Raw genomic sequence first — 26,317 nt, 5'->3', positions numbered from 1 at the left:
AATTATTTTGACGGCCTTTGGATTATGTCCAAACCATATTTCACGATATTATACAGTTTTAAACCAGTTGCAGTGCTTGGTGTACAAAAACGGAAACGTAAAAAGGCACTTATGGAGTCAGACAAGGACACTTAAATCTCCAACCAGAAAACTTTATTTTTAATTCAATGTTCAATTTGAAATACTTAATGAAGTTTTATGATGATTGATGGTGATGGAAATACTTGTATGGCCTTTGGATTGTGTACAAATTTATCATTATGTAATGATAGACTAGAAAAACAGTTGCAGTACTTCCTGTACAAAAATTACAGCATAAAAAGGCACTTATGGAGTCACAAGAGGACACTTAAATTTCGAACCAGAAAACTTTATTTTTAATCCAATCTTCAATTTCAAATACTTATTGAAGTTTTTTGCTGATGATTGATGGTGATGGAATTATTTGGACGGCCTTTGGATTATGTCCAAACCATATTTCACGTAATTATACAGTTTAAAAGCAGTTGCAGTACTGCGTGTACAAAACATAAAACGTAAAAAGGCACTTATGGACTAACAAAAGGACACTTGATTATCGAACTCGAAAAGTTGGTTTTTAAAAAAATGTTGATGAACAACAAACATATTGAATCCAATATAGGCAAATCCTACACGAATTACACAATTCTGGTTTTGTTGCTCATTGCAAAAAACATCAAATGTCATTCACAAACAACAACCACAAAGCTGAGAATGTGTTTGTCAATGTCATCGGAGTTGAATGTGGAGTGTCATATCCACCAAAAAATGTGATATTCATTAAACTTACAACCTGCAAAAAAATAGATTTTGTTAAGTTGACGAACAATTTGGGGAACAACTCATCAAAATGCAATTTCAATCATCGAACAAGAAAATACGATAATGAGGTTTCATTTCCGGAAAAACATCACAAAAATAGTGGTTTCGTTTGGGGAAGAACATCATAAAAATAGGGGTTTGTAATCGGATAGTAAAACATACCAGAGCACCCTTTGATTTGCAAAACAAGAACACTTCAAAGTAGGGCTTCCAATTCGACGCACGAAGCTATGGCAGCAATCCGCACTCTCGCCGCACTCAAGCCGCACTCTCGCCTTTAGTTTAAACTGCAAGTGAAAGTTCTGTTTTTCTAACTTTTCCTTTTTCCTCTCTTGCGCGTGTATCACAACCTCACAATTCACTCCAACTTCTCTCACGCGTTTCTGGTCCCATTTCCTTAAAAATTATTAAAATATTAAGTGTCACGTAGGCGGGTAACTTTGGGGGTCAAAAAAAAGGGGCATTCCGCGGCGGATCAAACTTAAAAGTCTGTTTTTGATCAAAATAATAATACAAATTCTTTTAATCCTTACTTCATAATTATATTTGAATTATACTTAGATCACGAACCTCTTTCATGTACGAATATTTTCAATTGCATGATTATCAATAATATTGTTTGTTAGGGTTGCATTTTATAATAATATGTATTTTAGTTAATGATTACATAATAAAACACCTACATTTTATAAAAAAAAAAATTAATAAAATTTTGCAAATCATATTAAACCCCGGGGATACTACATAACGGTTAGCATGGAAGATTTACATCACATTTCGTATACAATTAAAATTATGGATACTAATATATATATATATATATATATATATATATATATATATATATATATATATATATATATATATATATATATATATATAGGAATTAAAATTTAGATTTACCGAGTTTCCTTTTTTAACATTTTTATTTGTTTTAACTTTTATTTTATTATGGTAACTTAATATATTAACATTTACCTTAAAATTATGAAAATTTCATGATTATAGATTTTTTTTCAAGGTAACACAATTTCTAACAATTTCTCCAGATACTATTCATAATAACTTTATTCTTAAATAGCTTGATTTTGTAATAATATATATATAGAGAGAGCTATTAAAATTTAGGTTTATCGAGTTTCCCTTTTTAACGCTTTTATTTGTTTTAACTTTTATTTTATTATGGTAACTTAATATATTAAATTGGATTGATCTTTATGTCTCCGACATCATTTACATATATGTGTTTTTGTTTGTGTAAACCCTCTGCAAAGAACCACCATTATCATACTATAATAGCCATATTCAACGTACATCGACACTCCTAACTCGACAATGGGTAATTGTATTACCACATGTTGTGCAACGATTTTCTTGAAGAAGAAACAATCTCTTCCCATAGACACGATATTCAAGCTTCCTGTACCAATAGCAAATTCTTCTTGGCCTCCAGGTATCCATATGATTCACTCATCAGTCATTAATTAATGATATAACACATTTTCTCCTTCTGATATGTCCCAAGTGAATTTTCTGTGATTGTCTGATACAAAGATTTCTCGTGAAACTTTCTACTAAATGCATGATGGTTATTGCAATTGTTGCATGTAGGTAGTGATTTTGCCAGTGAAATAATTGATCTTGGTGGGCTACAAGTGTCTCAAATATCAACATTCAACAAAGTTTGGAGCACTTATGGCGGAGGACCGAACGATCAAGGTTTCACCATATTTGAACCATCAAGAATACCTCAAGGTTTCTTTATGTTGGGCTGTTACAGCCAACCCAACAACAAGCCACTTTCTGGATGGGTTCTTGTGGCAAAAGATGCGTGCGCAAACACAAGAAACCCCACTTTAAAGAAACCACTTGATTTCACACTTGCATGGAACAGTGCACGTACGAGGATGTCCCAAGATGGTCCTGTCTATGTTTGGCTTCCAACACCACCTGATGGGTATGAAGCTGTAGGCCATGTTGTGACCACCACACCAGGAAAGCCTTCCCTTGACAAAATCAGGTGTGTCAGATTAGACCTCACTGACCATTGTGAGACAAATTCATTGATTTGGGAATCACGCAGCGTCAGAGTTTATGATGTTAGACCAAGAAACATGGGAATTGAAGCTCCTGGTGTTAGAGTAGGCACCTTTGTTGTTCAGAATGGGAGTACCAAATCTCCATCTATTTCTTGTTTGAAAAACACCAAATCTATCTCAAAATACATGCCTAATCTACAACAAATCAAAGCATTACTCAAAGTTTACTCTCCAACTATGTTCTTGCATCCCAGCGACGAATACATGCCATCTTCAGTGGATTGGTTTTTCTCCAATGGTGCTCTACTATATAAGAAAGGGCAAGAGTCAAATCCTGTTCCAATAGCACCAAACGGCACAAACCTGCCTCAGGATCATAACAACGATGGTGCCTATTGGCTAGACCTGCCTGCTGGAGCAGCCAACAAAGAGAGGGTCAAGACAGGAAACTTGCAAAGTGCCAAAAGTTATGTACATGTGAAACCAATGCTGGGAGGAACCTTCACTGACATTGCAATGTGGGTCTTCTACCCATTCAATGGCTCTTCAAGAGCAAAAGTTAAGTTTATTTCTTTTCTATTGGGGAAAATCGGTGAACATGTTGGGGACTGGGAGCATGTGACACTAAGGGTAAGCAACTTTAGTGGTGAACTATGGCAGGTCTATTTCTCACAACACAGCAAAGGTACATGGGTTGATTCCTCTCAGATTGAGTTCCAGAGTGGTGGCAACAAACCACTATTCTACTCTTCCTTACATGGCCATTCAACATACCCACATGCTGGCCTTAATCTGCAAGGGGAAGATAACATAGGCATAAGGGATGATACTGTTAAAGGTAACATTTTTATGGATATGGGGACATTTGAATTAGTTTCTGCTAAATATTTGGGTTCTGCGGTTATAGAGCCTCCATGGCTGAATTATTTCGGAGACTGGGGTCCTAAAATTGATTATAACAAAAATGCTGAGCTGAAGAAGATTCAGAAGTTCGTTCCTAAGAATAAAAATTGTGCTTTGGAGAAGATTTTGAGGAGTTTGCCATGTGAGGTGCTGGGAGAGGAAAGCCCCACCGGACCAAAGGTCAAGAATGATTGGTGTGGAGATGAAATTTGAAAATTTTACAGTAACGTTACATTGGGTCAATTGAGTAAGTTAGATTGAATAGGAATTTTTACTCTCTTTTACTGTGATTTAACTTTGTCACATGTTGTGTTATAAATACAGTCGCTGTGTAATACTGATACAGTTTTGTAAAATAGATTTTGTTGTCATAATAGATTTTTTTTTTCTTTTTCTCTGGTCATAGCTTTCTGAGCTCTCTTTTCTTTGAATAATTTGCCGTCATCATGGTCTGATTAGTAAAAACGTAGTTCGATTTGATTTATAATAGTGGAGTGGAAGGGCCCTGTATACGAAGTGCTACGGCTAATTGGAAAAACAAAATAAAAAATTTAAAGAAACATGGAATAGCTTAGAGGTCAATTCTAGGTGGTTTCTCGTTTTCATATATGATTAGATTTTAGAGTCTCGTAAGAAAAAAAAAAGAACGAAAGATAATTTTTTTTATAGAATATATATATATATATATATATATATATATATATATATATATATATATATATATATATATATATATATATAATATTTATAGAACGGCTAAAAGATTAAAAGATATTTTTTGTTGACTTAGTTTTTTATTTTTAATTACAACTATTTTGACATGAATCAACTTAAATATAAATTAATTTTAAATTACTTTTTTGATCTCAAGTTTTTGTACACCTAGACTTATAATACAATATATCATATTTGAGTTGTCTTGCAAACACACAACTCACTTAAACAATTTGATCACACTTTAATAATTATAACCAAACATAAATTCAACTTAAATCCTTAAACACCTCTTGAAATCCTCAAACACTCCACATATACCAGATTTTTTAAAAGACCTAAAAGAATGACAAATGATGAATTTACCTTGTTTGTGAAACTAAGTGAATAGGATTATTACTTTGATGCCAAGAGTACTATGAATGTCTAATAATGGGTAAATTTGTTAGAATCTTAAAACGAAGTAAAAAAAATGATTAGTTTTATAGAGATTATGATCTTTATACGACAAATTTTAATTAAATGACTCTACTTATAAACTTGATTTTTTTAATAAACATAAATAATCAAACTCTATTTTAAAAACCACTTTTATCCTTTAGATATTTTCTAGGTCCTTACATTATTAAGCATTTATCTCTTCATCTTATCCATTTAATTTTTATTTATTCAATCATTTAGGCTTAAACTTTTATAAGAATTATTTAATTATTATATAGTAAAAGTTTGTCCATTTTCAGGTTAAACTAATTTCTTGTAATTACCTTTTGCTTACTAAAAGAAACAATTTTTGTATGTTCATGTAAGAAATGAAAGTAAACTAATTTGTTTTGATTACTTTCGATAGAAAGCACACAAAAGGAATATGGAAAAGAAACCCACTTAATTTGATTTGGAATGAATATATTGGACGTGATTTTGAGTCCTACAGCAGGTACTATAACCACACATCATCATCTTATGTATGCGAAGCAGAGTGCATCATCACCACAGTTGCCATAACATAATATTCATCACAACTTAATGTTATAGAGAATTAGTATTCACCTTTATCATATTTCTATTATTTATTCTTACTACCTAACAATTCCTAAATTACTTTTCATGAACAAAAAGAAAAAAAAACGAAAAAGTTTACAAAATGGTATTAACGACGTCTAATGAAAATCTATGAAAACGATTCTCTCACCGTTGTTGATCAGACCGTCGTTAAAAGTAATCTATAATGACAACGATTACTAAACCTGTCGTCAATATTACACAATACCATGACGTTTGAGAAGTCGTATTTGAACTCACTATGTGCTTGAAATTGAAATAGAACTCCTATCCACGAACGATGACGATTTTACCCTGATTGTTGTGGATGTTGTCAATTTAACGACGGTTTGGGTCATAATGATGTTGTCAATTGTAGCTTTCTTTTTACGGGTAACTTTGTTTTATCTCTTAACCTGAACCTATAATTCAAAAAACATCCAACAGAATTCGAATCTAAACAAACAGTGACAACAAAGTTCCAATCCAAACAGTTCCAACAAAGTTACAAATAACTTATATGATAAAATAAGTCTAAACTTCTAAGTCTCACTAAACCTAACTCTCACTAACTCTAGATAAAAAGTACTTCGCCCACACTTTTTGAACATAAGCTATTGTTCCTGAATCCATTGGATTTGGGTCATTAAATTTCTGCAAAAGTGTAGAAAAAGTTAATAGCAATACATATGTAAATAAGTTCAAGTTAAAATTAGTACATGAAATAAGTTAGTATATTATCGCATCCCAACCACTTTGATAAATGTCTTGAACAATTATTGTCATCCACTGCATCACATAATAGCCCTACTCAAAGCTCTCAGTTTGTTTATTACACTACACTTAGTTATAAATACACATGACAATACTAAAGTCAATGAATGACATATAACATATAAGTACCCGGAGGGAAATCCAAGTGACCCTTTAGTATTGGCAGTCGATCTACCACTCAATATACTTTGTCCATTAAAAACACTAAAGTTAAAATTATCAATTTTAGAAAACATGACATTATATATTCAAGATTAAAGTATAAATGAAGGAATTTATTGAAAAAGACTTACATATCAATTATACTCTTCAAATAGCAGTATGCTCTGGCACTGATACAACAAGTAGTTGCCAGTGACAACTGCAATGAAAATTAGTTTAAATACCTCAAAATTTAATATTACAAAATTTAGACCTTATGAAATGAAAAATAAGGATATAATTACATATATATATATATATATATATATATATATATATATATATATATATATATATATATATATATATATATATATATTCAAAACCTATATATGTAGCTAATTTAGAGATTAATATAGAAACTAATTCATTTTTGTAACCAAAATCTAGATATCTAAATTTTAGTAACTAATTTATTTTGGTAGCTAATTTAAAAAAGACTAATTTAGTAACCAATTATAATTTTTTATTCATAATAGTGATTATTTTAATAACCAATAATTTTTATTTTTTGTTAATTGGTATTTAAATTGATCACTATAATTATTAATATTTATTGGTCACTATAAGAAGTTTTTCTTTGTAGTGATAGTATAATCAAACCAAAAAAAAATCTATAAAAAAAAACTCAAATTATAACCATAATTTTTAAAAGAAAGTAATATCTAATTTAATATTAAGTTGGTTCTTAAAATTATATTTTTATAAATTTAAAAGTAGATAAAGCATGATTTTTTACGCATTATTCAAAAATAAAAAGAAACATTTCGTTAGTATTTCACACTTTGAAGAATAAAATTTTTAATTTTTTTTCTATTTTCTTTTTATCATGTATGGAATGATACGTTGCTAAAGTTCAATAGGATAAATGAATTTGGAAATACCTTAACACTTAACCATTTATAGTATTTTTATCTTCGTATTTGGAAATACATATATGGCAGAGATATTCTTTATATTATTTTCTCAGCCAAAATATGCTTTAATTTTACAAAGTCAGAGTCACCAAATTCAACACTACTATGGCCCTTTTGGGATTCCAATCTCCTTAATTGTCTTTATAAATTCAGCAGCAAGAGAAGCACAATTTGATCCACCACAGTACTTTACTTCGCCGAAGATGGGTATCAGCCCCAAATCAAAACCCCTTTACTTTGCCCTAACTCTCTTAGGAACCCTTGATTTCTTAATCTTATCTCAAGCCACTACTAATTTTCTCATTCACCGTGATTCTCCTTTATCTCCCTTATACGACCCTTCGATCACCCACTTTGATCGCTTGCACAGTGCTTTCCAACGCTCATTCAAACGCATCAACCATCTCAAAGCTGCTGGTGATAACCTTAGCCATGGCAGCAACCTACAGGCCCCAATGAGACCTGGTGGAGGAGAGTATCTCATGAAGATTCTAATCGGAACACCACCTGTTGAAGTAATTGGCATTGCTGACACAGGCAGTGACCTCATATGGACACAATGTTTGCCATGCATAGAGTGCTACAATCAAACTATCCCTCTCTTTAACCCTAGTCGCTCCAAATCATACCGGACAATGCCATGTCTACCTAGACTTTGTAGCAAAGTACTAGGTTTAGAAAATACACTATGTCCCAATAACAGAACATGTGGATACAGTTATGCTTATGCAGATGGTTCTCACACTGCGGGAGCCCTTGCTTTTGAGACAGTAACCTTAGGCATCAGCAACCCAATTTCTCTTCCGAATGTTGCATTTGGTTGTGCACACGATACCGGTGGCATATTTGATGCGTCAGGGTCAGGCATAATTGGTCTTAGTGGTGGCAACCTTTCACTGATTTCTCAATTGGGTCCCTATTCATCTGGTGGGAAGAAATTCTCCTATTGTCTGATTCCCAATACCATGACGAACGAGAACTCCACCAGCAAGATTAATTTTGGAAACGGCTCTTTGGTTTCTGGTCGTGGAGTCGTTACAACTCCTCTTATTAATGCAGTTCCTGGTGGGTTTTTGGTCACATTGAAGGCCTTGAGTGTAGGAAAAGAGAGGATTGAATTTGCAAGAAAGGGTGATGTTACCAGAGGAAATATGATCATTGATACTGGGACAACGTTTACTCTTTTACCATCTGGTGTTTATAGTGGTTTGGTACGTGCTTTGCGCAAAGTAATTAGGGCTAAAAGGGTGCGTGACCCTAAGGGTGTTTTTGACCTTTGTTATGAAGGCAGTGAGAAAATTATGAAACTCCCCATTATCACATTACACTTTGAGGGAGGGGATGTGAATTTGCAGGCAGTGAATACATTCTCTTGGGTGAGGAAAGATGTTGTATGTTTAACAATGGTTCCAGGGGACCAAGTTGTGTTAGGAAACTTGGCTCAGACCAATTTCTTAGTAGGATATGACCTTCACTCTCTCAATTTGTCCTTTAAGCCCACTGATTGTAGCAAGTTATAAGAAACACTTATTTATGTTTCTTCAACGGGAAATAAATCATATATAATGAATAGTATTATTACAGAACTGACTGTTGGTTTTATGTGATGGGTTGTTTAAAGGGTTTTTAATGAGCATATATTGAAATTAATTTGTATTTAATTTATTTTACTATTCGTTAAAGTTTATACTATCGTTACATTACGTTTCTTTTTTTTTTTTTGAATAACTTTCGGCTAACATAATTCTAATATGTTATGATGTATTTCGAGAAATTTAATAAACATGATTAAATTGTATATATTTTTTAAAAAATAGAATTAAAGAAAAATTAAAGAAAAAAAATTGGAGGACCAAATTGATATTTAGAAAAAAAAAATAGGAATCAAATGGACAATTAAACCTAAAATATAAAAGAAAATAATTAAAGAAATTAGATGAGTTATATGTGATTATATAAAGGATTTCTTTGACAAATTTTGTTTATAAGTTAGGTATTAGATGATGAGCTTCTAGTTTATAAGATTTTGGTTGATAATCTAACTTGTTGGAAAATGTCAAATGATATAGAAGGATATAATTACATAAATTTTATTAATAAATGAAATTTGTGTTTATATAGACGAAAAGATTATTATGTAACTATAATAGTTTATCTTTAAAATCTTTAAATTCTTATTAAACTTTAAGTACTTTTATTTACTTTTTAGAAGTTATATAGACTTTTTTTTATCTGAACAAGTAATTTTGTTTAGATGAATTGTGAAATAAGTATTAAGGAAAATTAATTTTTATTTATTTAAAAAATATTATTTATCAATTTGAACTATTGTTAGATTTATTTATTTTCTTACAATTTTAATCCTGTATAACTTTCATCATGTAATGAACATTAATAACTTTAATTTATAATATTAAATAATTTTAATTTGGATTATATAGAATTTAAAAGTAACTCATATAAATATTAATATTAAAAGTAGTATAATAATTTCTTGTCTCTATAAAATTAGAAATAAAAATAAAGAGCAATAAGATAATGTATTAAAATAAAAAGATACTAATAGAAAAAAACTAAATGGGTTTGTAGTCCTACATGAAATTGGAATTCATCATTGTCCAACCTATCATATATTTTGGTTCCTAAATTTATAAATAGAACACCATTTGCCAAGTTAAAAATTTTAACTCAGAGAACGATATAATATTTATTTTTAAATATTTTTCTATCAAATATTATTGTAATAAAAATCAATTTCAATTTCGCATCGATGTTTAAAAAATAAAAAATATGTTTAATCTTTAAATAAATTGTAAACAAAGTAGTTTATAATTTATAAGTTACAAACTTCTAAAGTAAAAAATCTATTCCAAAATATGTACTAAATATTATATATTGGTCAAATTAACTTATAAATTTGTATAATAAGCTAATAACTAATTTATTAATTTTAACAAATGCACTCAAAGTAATTTATAATTTATAAGCCAGTTAAAGTAGTTTATAAATTAAAACATTTAAATAAGTTTTTCAAGTATTTTACTTCATAATTTCGTATTGGTCAAACTATATATATATATATATATATATATATATATATAAAAGTTATTCAAATAATAACTAATTTATTAATCTTGTATAAGGCGCTCAAAATAGTTGGATTGATAAATTAGTTAAAGTAATTTCTAGCTGAAAAGCTAACTAAAGTAGCTTAGTCTACAAACTATAAGTTTATAAAATAAGTTACTTATTACTTAATCAAACATGTATTGGATTGATCAAAGTATTTTTGTAGTCAAATAAGTTAATAAATAATTTATTAGTATTACCGAATACACTCTGAGTTATAATTCATATTAAATGAAAAACTTGCTAATTTTATTATATATAACATGACATTTTATTTAATAAATTAAATATGAATTTCATTTCTCTATTATTTTTAAATTTTCTTACAATTTTTCAATTTTGATTCAATTTTTTTATTTGGATCATTTTTTAATCAATTAAATTATTTTTATAGTACTTAAATTAATAAGTTAAGACTTTAATATTTAATTGAATTAATAAAAATGAACATAAAATATGAATTTCATTTCTCTATTATTTTTAAATTTTTTTACAATTTTTAAATTTTGATTCAATGTTTTTATTTGAATCATTTTTAATTAATTAAATTATTTTTATAGTACTTAAATTAATATGTTAATATTTTAATATTTAATTGAATTAATAAAAATGAACATATATCCAATCAAGTATTATATTTAAATTATGAAAATTTAAGAAAGAAAGTATAAATATTTATCATAAACTGAACGTTATATATCAAGTAATAAATATGAACATTGATTAACATAACTTTTATTAATTAGTACCCGTATGTGCCCAACATTAAAAATAACATGTTTTATACACTTTCTGGTTTTAACCGTTTAAAGAGAGAAAAACCTCATCTACAAAAATATGTTTCATGAAAATACGTTAAAGGATACTTAATTTATTTTAAAAATAAATATTTACTTTTTTGTATTTAAATAGATTTTTATGTTTATAAAAAATGATACTCATTCTTTATAGTAAATGATATTCTTTTCTCTTAGTATTTAAGAAGAATATATTGACTGATTCTTTATAGTAAAATGATTTTCTTTTCTCTTAGTTATTTAAAAATAATATATTGACTAAATTATGCAACTAAAATTTTGAATATAAAAAATAATTTTTTTATAAAATACCGTAAGCATTTCATTGTTACAAGATTAAAAATTGTCTTGTAAAAATTATATTTTAAAATAAAATAAAATAATTATAAAATATATATGATCAAATTTATTAATTTATTTCTCTTTACACATGATTTTAATATAAATATAATCATAAATAAATTAAAAAATATATAATTATTACTTTCTCTATACGCTCCTGTTTAAAAATTATAGTTTGATATCTTTTATATGACGATTTTTCATTTTAATTAAGTCCAAACTTAAATCTAAGATTATATTCACCTGCCTCTTTCGGTTTATTCTCTCTATTTCAACGCTTGTTTTTGCTTTTATGTCTTCTCCTCCAGGAACATCTCATTTTCATTCTCCATTATTGCAAAGTTGCTGATTGTGTCTTGCTCTTACCTGTTAATGTTTGTCTTTAAGACTCTCTATATACCTTTGTTGTTTGTGACGACAACCTCAAATGGTAACTCTTTCCGCATCGAATAATCATCTTTGCCTCAAAACTATCGCGAATCCTTTACCATTTCAATAAAAAGAAGTTAGTTTTGTAATATTTGGTGAGTTCCGTTCAAATTGTTTTGTTTAAACAGGTATCCAGCTGTTCTTTGGTAAATTTTAACTCAAATTATTTTGTTTAAGCAGGTATCCTTCTGATCATTAGTATGTCCTGGTTCAAATTATTTTGTTCAAGCATGTATCCTTATACTCTTTGTGAGTCCTAGCTTAAATTATTTTGTTTATGGACAAAAATAATACCAATATTATAATTTTATGGCTTAAATACATTTTTCGTCCTCATTTTCGTAGTGTTTGTTGCGGATAGTTCTCATTTTGACAGAATGTTTAAAATGGTCCTCATTTTTACAGAATGTTTAAAATGATCCTCATTTTCGCAATTCGTGTTTTATTTGATCATTTTTTGTGACGCAATTTAAATCACTAACGGAGCACTGTACAGGTGACACTGTTTGTATTACGTTGCATTGGGGTGTGTTACGTGTATTGTACAGTGCTCCGTTACTGATTTTAATGGGCTCGTCGGGCTCGTCCGAGTCGTCGGGCTCATTCGGGTCGTCGGGCCCGTCCATGTCGTCGGGCCCGTTCGTGTTGTCGGGTTTGTCCTGGTTGTCGAGTCCATCCGGGTCGTCGGGCCCGTTCGGGTTGTTGAGACTGTTTGGATCATCGAGCCCGTTCGACCTATTCGGATCGTCGTGCTTATTCGGTTCGTTGGACCTGTCCCACATATAGTAATATATTTTAAAAAATAATATATTTTTCATGTAGAAGATGAAAGCTCATGGGTTGACCCTGACTCACAAGGTTTTGTAGGGCTTTTGGCCCAATAGACTTATTTGTTGGAGACTTTTTTTTGAATGTAGACTTTTTTAGTCCTAACCGGCCAGGACCAAACCCTGGGACGGACCAAATTGACACATATGTGTGAAGTGAGAGTTTAATTAAGATGTCAATGTATATGAGGTTATTTTGAACTGAGTTTGTCGTAACTCTTGGACTTGATCGTTGTTGACATACATATGATTGATAAAAGTTCTTAAAGAATATTACTTACCTGGACAAATCTTGATGTACATGTTGAGTAAGCTAATTCAATAGTAACATGAATGCGAAATTATTATCTGATATAAAAAAAGATAGGGATGAACTGCTTCAAATTTAAGTGCCGGCATGGGGCAATTTGGTTGACCAAGTGAGAACGAAGAACAGAGGTTTCTGATTGCCATAACATGGGTCTCTGTTTCTCCGGTGATCCGTCACTTCACTACTCTCAACTTAAACGCCCTCACAATTCAGGCAAGTTATCATATTTCCGGTGCCCTTTGTAAATTCATATCTCTGTTTTCAGGTTCATCATACGATCACGGCAGCAAGGCGGAGTTATCTCGTCCTCTTCCTTTTTCCGGTGGCCAAATTCCGAAATGGCCTGAATTGAACGTATTCAGTTTTGAGGAGCTCAAATCTGCTACAAGTAATTTCAGGTCCGACAGTTTGGTCGGTGAAGGTGGGTTTGGCAGAATTTACAAGGGATGGTTGGATGAAAACACCCTCACCCCCGCCAAACCAGGCTCTGGAGTGGCAGTTGCCATCAAAATGTTAAACCCGGGAAGTCTTCAAGGGTTTCATGAGTGGCAGGTCGCTTTATTTTCATCTCTTTCACTTGCATATTTTAAACTTTGACTTTAAAACACTTGCATGTTGTGATTTTACTTGTTATTTTGCATTTAATTTTATAGTGTAACCAGCAACACGATTAGAGTACTTTCCATGTCATAATTCTTACTTTTTGCACAACTGGAGTAGCTATTGAAAGATGATTTTGTGTTGGTTGGAAAATGCAGTCTGAGGTAAACATTTTAGGAAGGCTTTCTCACCCGAACTTGGTGAGGTTATTGGGTTACTGTTGGGACGAGAATCAGTTTCTTCTCGTGTATGAGTTCATGCCAAAGGGAAGCTTAGACCGTCATCTATACAAAAGTATGAATTGAAGACAATTAAAACAGGTTCAAGAAAGAAAACTTCTCATGACTTTGAGTTTAATTCATATTATTTGTGTTGTTTCTGAGCAGGAGATCATAGGACGGAACCACTTTCTTGGAACACCCGGCTTAAAATAGCTATCGGTGCAGCTCGGGGATTAGTTTTCTTGCACGCTAACGAAAATAATGTCATATTCAGAGATTTCAAGACCTCAAATATACTTCTAGATGGGGTCAGTTATTTTTTGTTAGTTGATTCTGTCGTATGTCGTATTAGAAGCCAAAGCAAATACAGTATCAAGTTGGGATGAATTGGCAGTTATGAATTTGGACCCATGATATCTTTTACTAGCCAAACTCGTTTTTGAGAAAGTTTAACTCCATCTGTTAACATATAACCTGAAAAATGCAATATCTTGATTCTGATTGTCTCTTTCTTAGTGGTGTCAATACTATAGACCCGTTAACTAGTTGAAGAATATTACATGATGTTATGAAATTTGAGTGCTAAATTCCTCATATAACTTTGATAAGCGATTACTTTGTATCGTACAGAATTACAATGCAAAGATATCAGATTTTGGCTTGGCTAAAGTGTGGCCTCCTGAGAAACAATTACATGTAACTACCACGGTCGTCGGCACCCCTGGTTATCTCGATCCAGAATATTTCTTAACAGGTAACTATATCAATGGATTTGTGGAAGATGAAGTTGGGAAGGTAGACTAAAAATAAGGAATAAGCAGAAACTAACAGATGTTTGGATTGTATAACTATTTGAACAGGCCTCGTGGATGGGAAGAGTGATGTGTATGGATTTGGTGTAGTGCTTCTTCAAATATTCACAGGCATGACTGCAATTTGGCCAACAGGGGAGAGCCTGGTACTATGGGCCAAGCCTTATCTCTCTTCCACAGAAAAGTTGAAAAGCATAATAGATGGTGGAATGGAGGGTCAATATTCAGAAAACGAAGCATTAGAAGCAGCACAACTTATTCTAAAATGCATAGACGATGACCCTAAACAACGTCCATCAATGAGACAAGTACTTGAGGGATTAGAAGTCATTGAAACCATCCATGAAAATTTTATATGAACGTTTTCAACACTTTTTCTCTCAATGGAAAGTTGATCAGCTTATGCACATCATGAATACTAATCATATGAGTATTGTTATTTATCATACACTATAAAATTGTGAATTTTTATTGTTATTCTCAAAGGAAAAATATGTTGTTTGACTCCATATGACCCCGTTTGACGATAATTTGACGACTAGTATAAAGATAAAATAATATTAATAAAAATTAACTTTTATATTTATAGAAGAAAAAAAATAATAATAGTGAGGGGTTGTCCAAATACCAGCTTCCTTGTTATCTATTATTTCTTTTTACACCTGGTTTACAAATCCTATCCCGTATTCTCGCCTGCTTTAACTATGAGAGCACACCAGCCCAAACTGTTTTGGGGCCTTCTCCCTGCACTTCCAAGAGTTCTTCTGTACCCCCAAAATTGACGCCTATATCCTGGGTGAAAGTGGGTAGGGACACAGTAAATTTCATTTATTGCGTCAACGTCCCTGCACCCCCAAACTTTTACCAAACGGAATACAAAAGCTGTTGCACGATAAAAGTCAAGATGTATAGGAAATGGAATACAAATTCCATTTCAAAACGTTATGAAACGGATTCTGTAACCCGTTTCATTAAAAAAATTGCAATGAGAAAAGTCAACACCCTAATATACTCTAACTAGTGCCCACGACCCCACCACAATCATAAATTTTGTATGACCTTTATTTATTGTCTAAAGGTCTTGATGCATGGCTCACCAAAGAAGAAAAAAAGGAATGCGTAAAAATAACAAACTTTTTCTGAAATTGCAAGTTGATTATAGATGGCAGTTATCATCTTTAAATTCTGAACCCCTTTCAGTAGTTGATGTAGAAGTTTTCCATTTTTGATCATTCAGTGGGAAAATGGTGAAGGAGGCATGTCGTCCTCCGCTTCTGCGGACCTCACGTGGACGCCTTCAGAAGCTTCCGTTGAGATTCAATGACTCGGTTCTAGAGGCGGACAAAGGAATCTAGCTTTTCTTTTAAGATGATGCAACGGAGCCAGGTAAGGTTGCCGCTCACAAAGGCGGCGAAGGTGACTGCGGGGTTGACGTAGCCACCGAAAACGTTTGTGCTGACAGAGACGGCGACGACGAGGGCGAAGGCGTTGGCAACGGCGACGGTGAGGAGAGCGGTGGGCGCGTTGATGGTGAGGGTTTTTACGGTGGAGTCGGAGGCAGCGAAGACGAAGATGAGTGTCGAGATGAAAGAGTTACAGAGGCGCGGGGAATAAGAAGGGGATTCGCGAAATTGAAACCCTAAATAAACCCTATGGCTTCGGTTCCTTTAACAACCGAAGCCATATACCCCTTTTTGGCACCGGGTCTTGTTGGACCGAGGCATATAGTTCTCTTTGGCACCAGTTTTGGGCGAACCGAGGCCTATAGCTCTCTTTGGCTTTGGGTGTTAGCTGAACCGAGGCATAAAACTTGGCTGAAATTGCAAAAACGCCACCGCGCCATTATATGCTTCGGTTCCTGGCTAACCGAGGCATATAAGGCGAGGTAAAAAGGAAATTCTGCACTAGTGATGGACTCAAAGAAAATGAATTGAGATATAATAAAATTAAAAGAACATTTATTTCAAGATTGAATTGTAATAAACTGGAATTGTCCTATAACTTACTAACTTATATGGAATATTTAACACTCTCACAAAACTATAGAACCTTTTAAAATACAAATTAAACAAATAAAAAAATATATGTATATAAATTCAAATGTTTAAAAAAATTAATAAACCTCAATATTTTGAATATGTTAGCACCTTTATCTGTTAAGATATCTCAAATATTCTATTAGCAAATATTATGTAATCAAATATTGTATTAATTATAATTTAGGATTATTACCTTTATGAGCAAATGTGTGCAAGTGTCATTCATTTAATACATGAGAAATTATAACACTCTTATATATATATATATATATATATATATATATATATATATATATATATAGTACACTATTCTTTGAAATAATACATCAGAATTATTCTTTAAATCATTTTTATATGGTATCAGAGCCAAACACCGACATCCCTTGCTAATTTAGGATATTAAATAATTTAGGATTATTACCTTTACGATGCTTTTTTATTTTAATATTTCGGATGGCTCCTTTCGATAAAAATCAATCAGAGAAACATGATTTTGGGACTTCCATTGCTACCTACTCCCAAGAGTCATAGTTCGACTGTTGTCGGATTTGTGACCAAGTCAGGTATATCTAACTCTGCTCTTAATCTTTCAGTTGTTACCAGGGGTGGTGATTGGATAATTTATTCAAGTGCTACTGATCATATGACTTGTGATCCACATAAATTTATTAATTTTTACCCTAATTGTTCTAAAACTGCTATTGTTAATGCTAACGGGGTCTCATCTCCTATTGAAAGTGTAGGTACTATATCCCTCTCACCCTCCTTATCAATTCCTTGTGTTGCCTTATTTTACCCAACCCATTCTTTATTTCATATTCATTCTAAGGAGAAGATTGGCAGTGGTAGAGAGAGAAGGACGATATTATCTTGAAAATGTCTCACAACAAACCCATAAAGGAATATTCATTGGCTTGTCTTGCAAATGAATACATACAAGATAAAAACAAAAAGGAAATTTGGTTATGGCATAGAAGATTGGGGCATCTCTCTTTTGGTTATCTAAAAAAATTATTTCCATCACTATTTCATAAATGCAATATCTTTGATTTTATTTGTGAAACTTGTGTAATGGCAAAAATTCATTATGATGTGTTTCCTTTAAGCAAAAAAAAAAAAAAAAGACAGATTCCTTTTTCATTAATCCACACAGATGTTTGGGCCCTACCCCACAATCTACACATAATGGAAAAACATGGTTTATCAGTGTTGTTGATGATTGTACTCGGGTAACTTGAGTGTATTTGCTTAAACATAAAAGTGATGTGTATAATGTGTTTCGTTCCTTTCATCATATGATAGTTACTCAATTTAACATACATATTAAGGTCGTTCGATCAGACAATGGAGGGGAATATTTTTAAGACTGATCAGTTAATCGAGTTCATAAACTCCAAAGGCATCTTACATCAAACTATATGTCCTTATTCACCACAACAAAATGGGGGTGGATGAGAGAAAAAATAGACATATATTATAGGTGACAGTATCACTTTTGATAGATGGTAATGTCTCATCTCATTTATGGGGTGAGGCTATGAGATCGGCTGTTTATTTGATTAATTAAACATATTCTAATGTGCTTAACTTTTGAAGGCCTTTAGATATGTTGTCTGATCATTGTATCCTTCCTTCTATGGTCTTTTTACCACCTCATATTTTTGGATGTGTTATATATGTTCACTTACACCCACATCAACACACAAAACTTAAAGAACGAGCTTTAAAATGTGTTTTTGTTGGGTATGGATCAACTCAAAAAGGTTATCGTGCTTACCATCCACAATCAAAGAAATTTTATATCTCTATGGATGTGACATTTAATGAGTATAGTTTTTTTATGATGATTTTACACTTCAGGGCGACAATGAAAGTGAAGTGCATAATCACGATGTTAGTATGTTTGATATCCCATATATAAAAGGAAAATGATTTTTTGACTACTAAATTTTGACAACTTTCTCTTACAACCTTAGGTGTCATTTTCTGATTGGTTTCCATTTTTCCATTTTCTCTTTCTCAATATTCCAAAACTACTTAAGAGATACACCTCATGTTGTAAGAGAAAGTTGTCAAAATTTGGTAGTCAAAATATGATTGTCCTATATAAAATTACACTATAAAGATAAATTATCATGTGATGATCATTCTCCAGGAAAAAATGAGTAGTTAATATATTAATAGTGACAGAATTTGGACAAAAATTTTAGGAGGACAAATTATATTTTTGATATATAATATTATTTTTTCTAATTAAAAAAATCCTTTAATCATTTTCTCTACTCAAAACTAGCACAAATCCAAAAAAATATGACAATAATATATATATATATATATATATATATATATATATATATATATATATATATATGAAAGTGAAATATAATGTAATTAAAAGTAATATATTAAAAAAATAAATATTACCTTTAGTAAGAGTATGCATGTTGAATGACTTAAAATATTCAACAATTGAATCAGAAGGGATAATTTTCTAGATACATTTGATATGAACCTCATTTTAGATAAACCCTTCATACCTCATCATTCTCCTAATATTGAATATTTGATAATATTATGCATCATTTATCGTAATTTTTTATTATTTTATAAAATTAATTAAAATTAATATTAAAGTAGTAAGAAGATGCACTAGTGCAGAATTTTCTTTTTACCTCGCCTTATATGCCTCGGTTGGCCAGGAACCGAAGCATATAATGGCGCGGTGGCATTTTTGCAATTTCAGCCAAGTTTTATGCCTCGGTTCAGCTAACACCCGAAGCCAAAGACAGCTATAGGCCTCGGTTCGCGTAAAACCGGTGCCAAAGAGTGTTATAGGCCTCGGTCCAACAAGACCCGAAGCCAAAAAGGGTCTGCATTTTAAAAAAACTGAAGTAGTCATTAGGTGTTTGGCCTCGGTCCAACAAGACCCGGTGCCAAAAAGGGGTATATGGCTTCGGTTGTTAGAGGAACCGAAGCCATAGAGTTTATTTAGGGTTTCAATTTCGCCAACCCTTCTACTTCCCCGCGCCGCGAATCTGCAACTCCTTCCTCCCTCTCTTCCCGCAACTCCTTCCTCCCTCTCTTCCCGCAACTGAACCTCGACGAGAGATTTCTTGGAGGCGCACAATGAGGCGAGGGCGGCGGTGGGCATTGAGCCGCTGCAGTGGAGCGAGCAGGTGGTGCAGTGGAGCCGCTGCAGTGGAGCGAGCAAACCAGCTTTGGGCGCACGGCGGTGATGGCGCGCATGGTGGTGGAGGAGTGGGTGAAGCAGAAGCGACGTGCGTGAAAGCGATTGCGAAACCTGCGACCACCTCTACCAGATCTGTGATTCTAAAACCTGCAAATCAAAAAACCAAATCTGTAAACATTGTCGCGACCCCTGCAGATTCACAAACCACCATTGACAATCGCTGTTGCGGACGAGAACACCTCCATTGCGCGGCTGAGCCACCGTTGACACAATGGCTTCGGTTCACAGTAGAAACGAGGTAGAAGAGTAGTTCTATGGCTTCGGTTCACACCCGAGGCCAAAAGCCATCCCTTTTGGCCTCACCCTAATATGCCTCGGTTCTAGAACCGGGGCAGAATATCAAAAACAACCGGGGCCAAAAGCCCTTCCTGCACTGGTGATGGATGGTACAAGATTATAACTGTTACCTGGTGGGATGGGATGGGGATGAGACAAAAGTTTTATATCCGTTGGATTTAGATATGGGTATGAGGATGAATTTTTTCTACGGGAATGAGTATGGATAGCGAAACCCGCCCTGTCTCGTCCCGTTGTCATCCCTTATTATGATTGTATGATCTTTAACAGATAGAGATATGATAGAGATATGCCTATAACATAAAAGTTACATACAAAAGGAAAACATCTTACTTCGGAAAAAATGGGTAAAAAATCAACTTAGTCAAAAGAAGAAATTATTTTGTTCAAAATGTTCATTAGCTCGTCAATATCGCCTTAGTGAAATTTGATTTAAAAAATAATAAGAGATTGACGGTAAAAATTGAAATATAAAGAAGAGGTAAGAAAGTGATAAAGGTAGAGAAAAGAGAAACCAAATAAAGAAAAACAAAAAAATAACAAAAGAGGATGAAAACCTGATCTTCAAATTTGAAAAAAATGGTTTTTTAAACTAAATTAATTTAAATAATAAAATAATATATAAATATATTTTTAAAATATATATAAAAAATTCCCTCTGTCCTTTAAAAGGATAGTCTCTTATATTAACTTATGTATTTAGTATGATTTAAAATTGGCTTAATTATGTTTTAAGTCATTAACAAATTTTGGAACTTTCAATTGAGTTCTTGATAAACTTTTGTGATCTAGTGAGTATTCAATAAATTTATTCTTTTTTTCAATTAAGTGGAGGATGTGTTATTATTTTTTCAAGTTATCTTCATTAGTAGTCGCCACATGTTATATTTTTATAATTTTACATTTTTATGAAATTATGAAGATACTGAAAAAATTATCAAATTGTAAATGTTTTAATTTTAATTTTTTGTGTAATTTTATAATTTTATATTTCATAATTGTGTACTTAAATGTTTAATATTTTTATAATTTACATTTATTTATTTTGAAATTTATAATTTTAATTATCATGTTTAATTTCTTTAAATAATATTTATGAAGAAATAACAATTTTTTAAATAGTGATCCTTAGACAATTATACTTTTATTATTTTAATTTAAAATTATAATTTTATTATTTGAATAAAAGTTAAAAATATATTATTATTTTTTATTTCACAAAATCATTATTTTATAATTATATAATTTTAAATTAAAATATTAAAATTATGAAATTATAGAAATATGACATGTAACGACAAATCAGTAAGGTTACTCGATAAGATAATAACCACGTCACCTATCTAACCTCCACATTACCAGTAAACATAAAAAAGTTAATAACAGGAACTTAATTGACGAAAATAAAAAAGATTTACTGAGTACTCAATAGATTATAGAAATTTATCAGAGATTTCCAAATTTATTATTCTCTAATTGTAGTTTATAGAGTAGATGTATATTCACCATCATTAATATGGATTCACATCAACTTTAACTTTTAATTTTAATAAAAAAAATAATTTTGTGAATTGTCGATGAATTTATAATTAATAACTTTGTAACAGCATTAAGGAAATTACAATAGTCATTAATGACATTGTCTTTATAAATTGAGCTTTCAAGTTATCCCATTTCATCTGAATTCATTGCGAAGATAATAAGATGGCCATGAGCCCTAAATCACAATATTCCCTTTGCTTTGCCCTAAGTCTCTTAGGAATCATTAATTTCTTCATCTTCTCTGAAGCCACAACTCTTCAACTCATTCACCGTGATTCCCCTTTGTCACCCGTCTACGACCCTGATAGATAAGTTATATATATCTTTCATATATGATATGGGTTATGGTCATGGTCATCGAGATTGTGGTTCTATATGGCTATATGACATTAGACATCACTTTAAATATTAGTCTTATATATATAAGACCTTAGACATCACTTTAACTCCAAAACCTTAAGACAATATTGCTATGGGTCTTTATTTTTATATAGTGTTTAACTTTGTCTATTATATCAATGTGGGACTTTCACTCACCCACCGCTTGCGCAATGCTTTGCACCACTCAGTAGACCGCGTCAACTTTTTCAAACACGCTAACCGTAGCCATGGCCAAACAAAAGCCTCTATGCAAACCAACGGCGCAACCTACTACATGAAATATTCCATCGGAACTCCACCGTTTGAGGTTGTCGGCTATGCTGACACAGGCAGTGACCTCATATGGACACAGTGCCAGCCATGCATACGATGTTACAAGCAAAACACTCCTATCTTTGATCCTCGCAAGTCCAAATCATACCACACATTACCATGCAATTCCTCATTTTGCAGCTCAAAAAATGTAGAATCTCCACGATGTAGCCCTAGGGGCACATGTCAGTATTATTACGATTATTTTGATCATTCTCACACTGCGGGAAACCTTGCCACTGAAACCATAACCATAGGCGACGGAAACGAAAATCCTATTACTTCGAAAATTGTATTTGGGTGTGCACACGACAGTGCTGGCACATTCCCGCCGGTTGGGTGAGGCATCATTGGTCTTGGTCTTGGCAAGCTTTCACTACTTTCTCAACTTGGTATCAGAAAATTATCTTATTGTCTAGCTCCCAATGTCGGGAACAACACCAGCAAGATTGTTTTGGGTGAAGATGCGGTGGTTTCTGGTGCTGAAGTGGTTCGAACTCCTTTGGCAACAAATTCTTTCGTATACAGAATCACATTGGAGGCTTTAAGTGTAGGGGATCAAAAGAGGATTGAATTTGAAAAGCAAGAGGATGTAACTGAGGGAAATGTGCGTATTGATTCTGGAACCACGTTCACTTTTCTGCCACCAGCACTTTATAATGGTTTGGTATCTGCTTTGGACAAGACAATAAGGCATCCAAAGGTGGCTGACCCCCATGGTGTTTTGAAACATTGTTATGAGATTGGTGAACCAGATAAAATCGTATTTCCCTTTATCACAGCACATTTTAAGGGAGGGGATGTGAAGTTAAAGGCAATTAATACATTCTATTGGGTGGCTGATCATGTGGTGTGTTTGTCGATGCTTCCCGGTGAAGAGGGTTTCTTTGGAAACATAGCTCAACTCAATTTCTGGGTTGGATATGATCTCCAGGCTGGTACTGTGTCCTTTAAGCCTGCTGATTGTTCCTTGTGAGTTCAGTCATCCTTTGTCATGAAAATGTACAAATTGGATTACCTGCAAATTACTCAACCTAAAATATATTATAAAAGATAAAGTATATTATCATTATTTCTCGTAATTAATGGTAGTAATCAATTTACAATTTAATTTGTTGGGAATTCAAGTATAAGTTTAAGTCTTATATTAAAAAAAATAAGAAAATTGAACACTTATAAATTCATTTTCTTAAAATTTTTAGTTGAAAGTAGTGTCAATCACTAATTATAAATTTTTTATTTATAATAATGACTAATATAAAAATCAATAATTTTTAATTTATAAATTTGTATATAAATTAGTCAACAAGTGACCTATTGTTCTTTGTCTCTATTATTTAAAAATTTATTTTAATGCATTAACATATTATACTAATTATATATAGTTTTTTTAATTATTAGCTGATGTATAGTTAAAATTATACTAACATAGGTATGTCTAAAACTATTAGTATACTGATTATATATATACTAACACGCAATTATTATTGTTATACTAATTATAACAATGCGCATGATAAAAATTATTACTGTATTAATTATTAGTACTACTAATAATAAATAAATACACAAAATTTCTTATTTATGACATTCGAGTAAAATGGTTAGATCATTACTCTTCATTAAATAAATTCTATCAATACCAAGAAACAAATATTAGCCAAATTTATTCCGTTGAACTTCGCAATATTATCTTTATCGAGCTTTTCTATTCTCTCCATTTCTTTTCAACCTTATAGCTCATTTCCTATTCACCTAATACTATTATAGATTTCGATAAAACCATTAAGTGTTGATGAAAAATGTGCAAAGATTGTTAAGCCATCTAAATTTGTGAGCCATGGAAGGGATAAATAAGAAGGAAAAACAATTAACAAAATGCCACAAGAATAAAAAATCTTTGAACAATACATAAGAGAAAATAAAAGTTGGAGGAATTGTTGCTTAGGTTATATCATAAGTTTCTAATATTTAGAGTAAAAAGGAGGGAGTGAGGGGGAAATAGTGAAGTGTAGAATTGAAGAACTTTTTTTTAGAAAAGTAGAGTAAGTTCTGTGGATGAAAAGCATTATATATGAGGAAGGAATTAATTAGAGGAGTGCTCATTAAAAAAAAAGGTACTTTTTTACGTCTATTATTTTTTAGCAGTTTAATAAACTGTTAAAGATATTTTTAATTTTGTTCGTCATAAAAAATTTAAAATTATTTCTCTTTTAGTGCGGCCCTATTCATTTCTCTCAGGCGGTGGTGTGATTGCTTGGTTTGAAATGGCAAAAGGGTGAACCATTAAATACTCTTCTCCTTATATTCGTGTCATTATTAGTCTGTTATTTAAAAATCATAAGATGAAACTTCAATTAACCTAGAATTGCTTAATCTGCAAAAATTGGTTGACATGCATGGAGGTTATTTCAGAATCTGTAATTCAGTTGCATTTGCTTTACAGTTAATGTTTATTTAAGTTTTTTTCTTTTTTGTCGGCAATGGCTATTTAAGTTAATAATAAGGTTTTAAATAGTGAATGAGTGGAAAATAGGGTCTGGTATGAATATATCATGGTCGAAATATCTGAATTAACGAATGAAGATGAAAGTCACAAAAGAAAATTAAGAAAGTAAAAAGAAGAGTTGTATTGTTGTATGAGCCTCAACTTAATCAATGAACAACTTAATTACTGCATGTTTCTAGTTTTTCTAGCTTTCCTGTTTCTTGGTTTCTTTTCTGGCTTCCATTTCATTAACTTTGTGAGTCAACAACAATTTTGTTTTGCATGAAGAGGTGATAATTGCTTCTAGATTGAATAAAACAACTTTAATGCAATCACTGCTTTGAGAGGAGCTTTTAATTTAACCAATTTTAAAAGGAAAAACATTGAGAAAAAGAGAATATTTGGTTCAGAAAGGTATCAATATCATTTGAAGGTTTTAGTAATTAATGACTTCCTTTTTTGCTGCCTTATGGGATGTTATATATCCAATTCGGGGAGTAGTCGCTGGATCGTTTCTGCAGCACCACATAAAAAAAAAAAACAGTTCAAATGAATGAATAACATATTTATTATAGGAACGATAAGGTAGCTCGGTGACTATATTTCTTCTAGAAATAATAAGGTAATTCGGTGATTAGATTGTGACTATATTTTTTCTAGGAATGATAAAGTAGCTCGGTGACTATATTTCTTCTAGGAATGATGATAAGGTAGCTCGGTGATTAGATGAAACAGAGCCGTCAAAACGGATAATTTAATCTAGTTCGGTTCAGTTTGATCCATCACGGGTTGATTATTTAGTGAATCAATTCAACCCATCTTATTTATTAGCGAGCTAAATAAATTTGTACCCGATCTTATCCACCGCGAGTTACTGGATTAAACGGGTTGACTCAGTGTCTTACTTAATTAAAAAATTACAATTTTTTTCTTTAGTCTCAAAAAAACTAAATTATAATCCTGATTAAAATCTAAATAAACTTCAATACAACCCAAAAAGATGTTAAACTCCAAATACAAACCAAAATAAATAAAAAAAATACAAATTATCAATGTGTTGACTAAAAAAACAACATAACCTGACTCCAATGCAAAACCCAACATAAGAAAAA

General features: G+C 31.8%; 1 protein-coding gene and 3 pseudogenes across 2 annotated transcripts; all 4 read left to right on the top strand.

The window, feature by feature from the left end:
* Positions 1-2,175: 2,175 nt before the first annotated feature.
* On the top strand, positions 2,176-3,998 carry LOC114175449 (hypothetical protein At1g04090-like). The gene is made up of 2 exons (XM_028060207.2): positions 2,176-2,296; positions 2,455-3,998. The coding sequence occupies exons 1-2, from the start codon at positions 2,179-2,181 to the stop codon at positions 3,996-3,998; spliced, it is 1,662 nt and encodes a 553-aa protein (XP_027916008.2). The 5' UTR covers positions 2,176-2,178.
* A 3,621-nt stretch (positions 3,999-7,619) lies between these two features.
* Positions 7,620-8,973, top strand: LOC114175008 (aspartic proteinase CDR1 pseudogene; annotated as a pseudogene).
* A 4,290-nt stretch (positions 8,974-13,263) lies between these two features.
* LOC114179289 (putative serine/threonine-protein kinase PIX13) lies at positions 13,264-15,305 on the top strand (annotated as a pseudogene). Its single transcript, XR_014993609.1, has 5 exons — positions 13,264-13,815; positions 14,022-14,157; positions 14,250-14,392; positions 14,715-14,838; positions 14,945-15,305. The product of XR_014993609.1 is annotated as a putative serine/threonine-protein kinase PIX13 (transcript).
* A 7,347-nt stretch (positions 15,306-22,652) lies between these two features.
* Positions 22,653-23,693, top strand: LOC114175448 (aspartic proteinase CDR1 pseudogene; annotated as a pseudogene).
* Positions 23,694-26,317: the final 2,624 nt, after the last annotated feature.

This window comes from Vigna unguiculata, chromosome 3 (assembly GCF_037176805.1).
Source record: "Vigna unguiculata cultivar grain cowpea cultivar isolate G323 ecotype 2 chromosome 3, ASM3717680v1, whole genome shotgun sequence".
Classification (NCBI taxonomy): domain Eukaryota; kingdom Viridiplantae; phylum Streptophyta; class Magnoliopsida; order Fabales; family Fabaceae; genus Vigna; species Vigna unguiculata.
The sequence above is the reverse complement of the archived record's forward strand: the minus strand, read 5'-3'. Positions and strand labels throughout refer to the sequence as shown.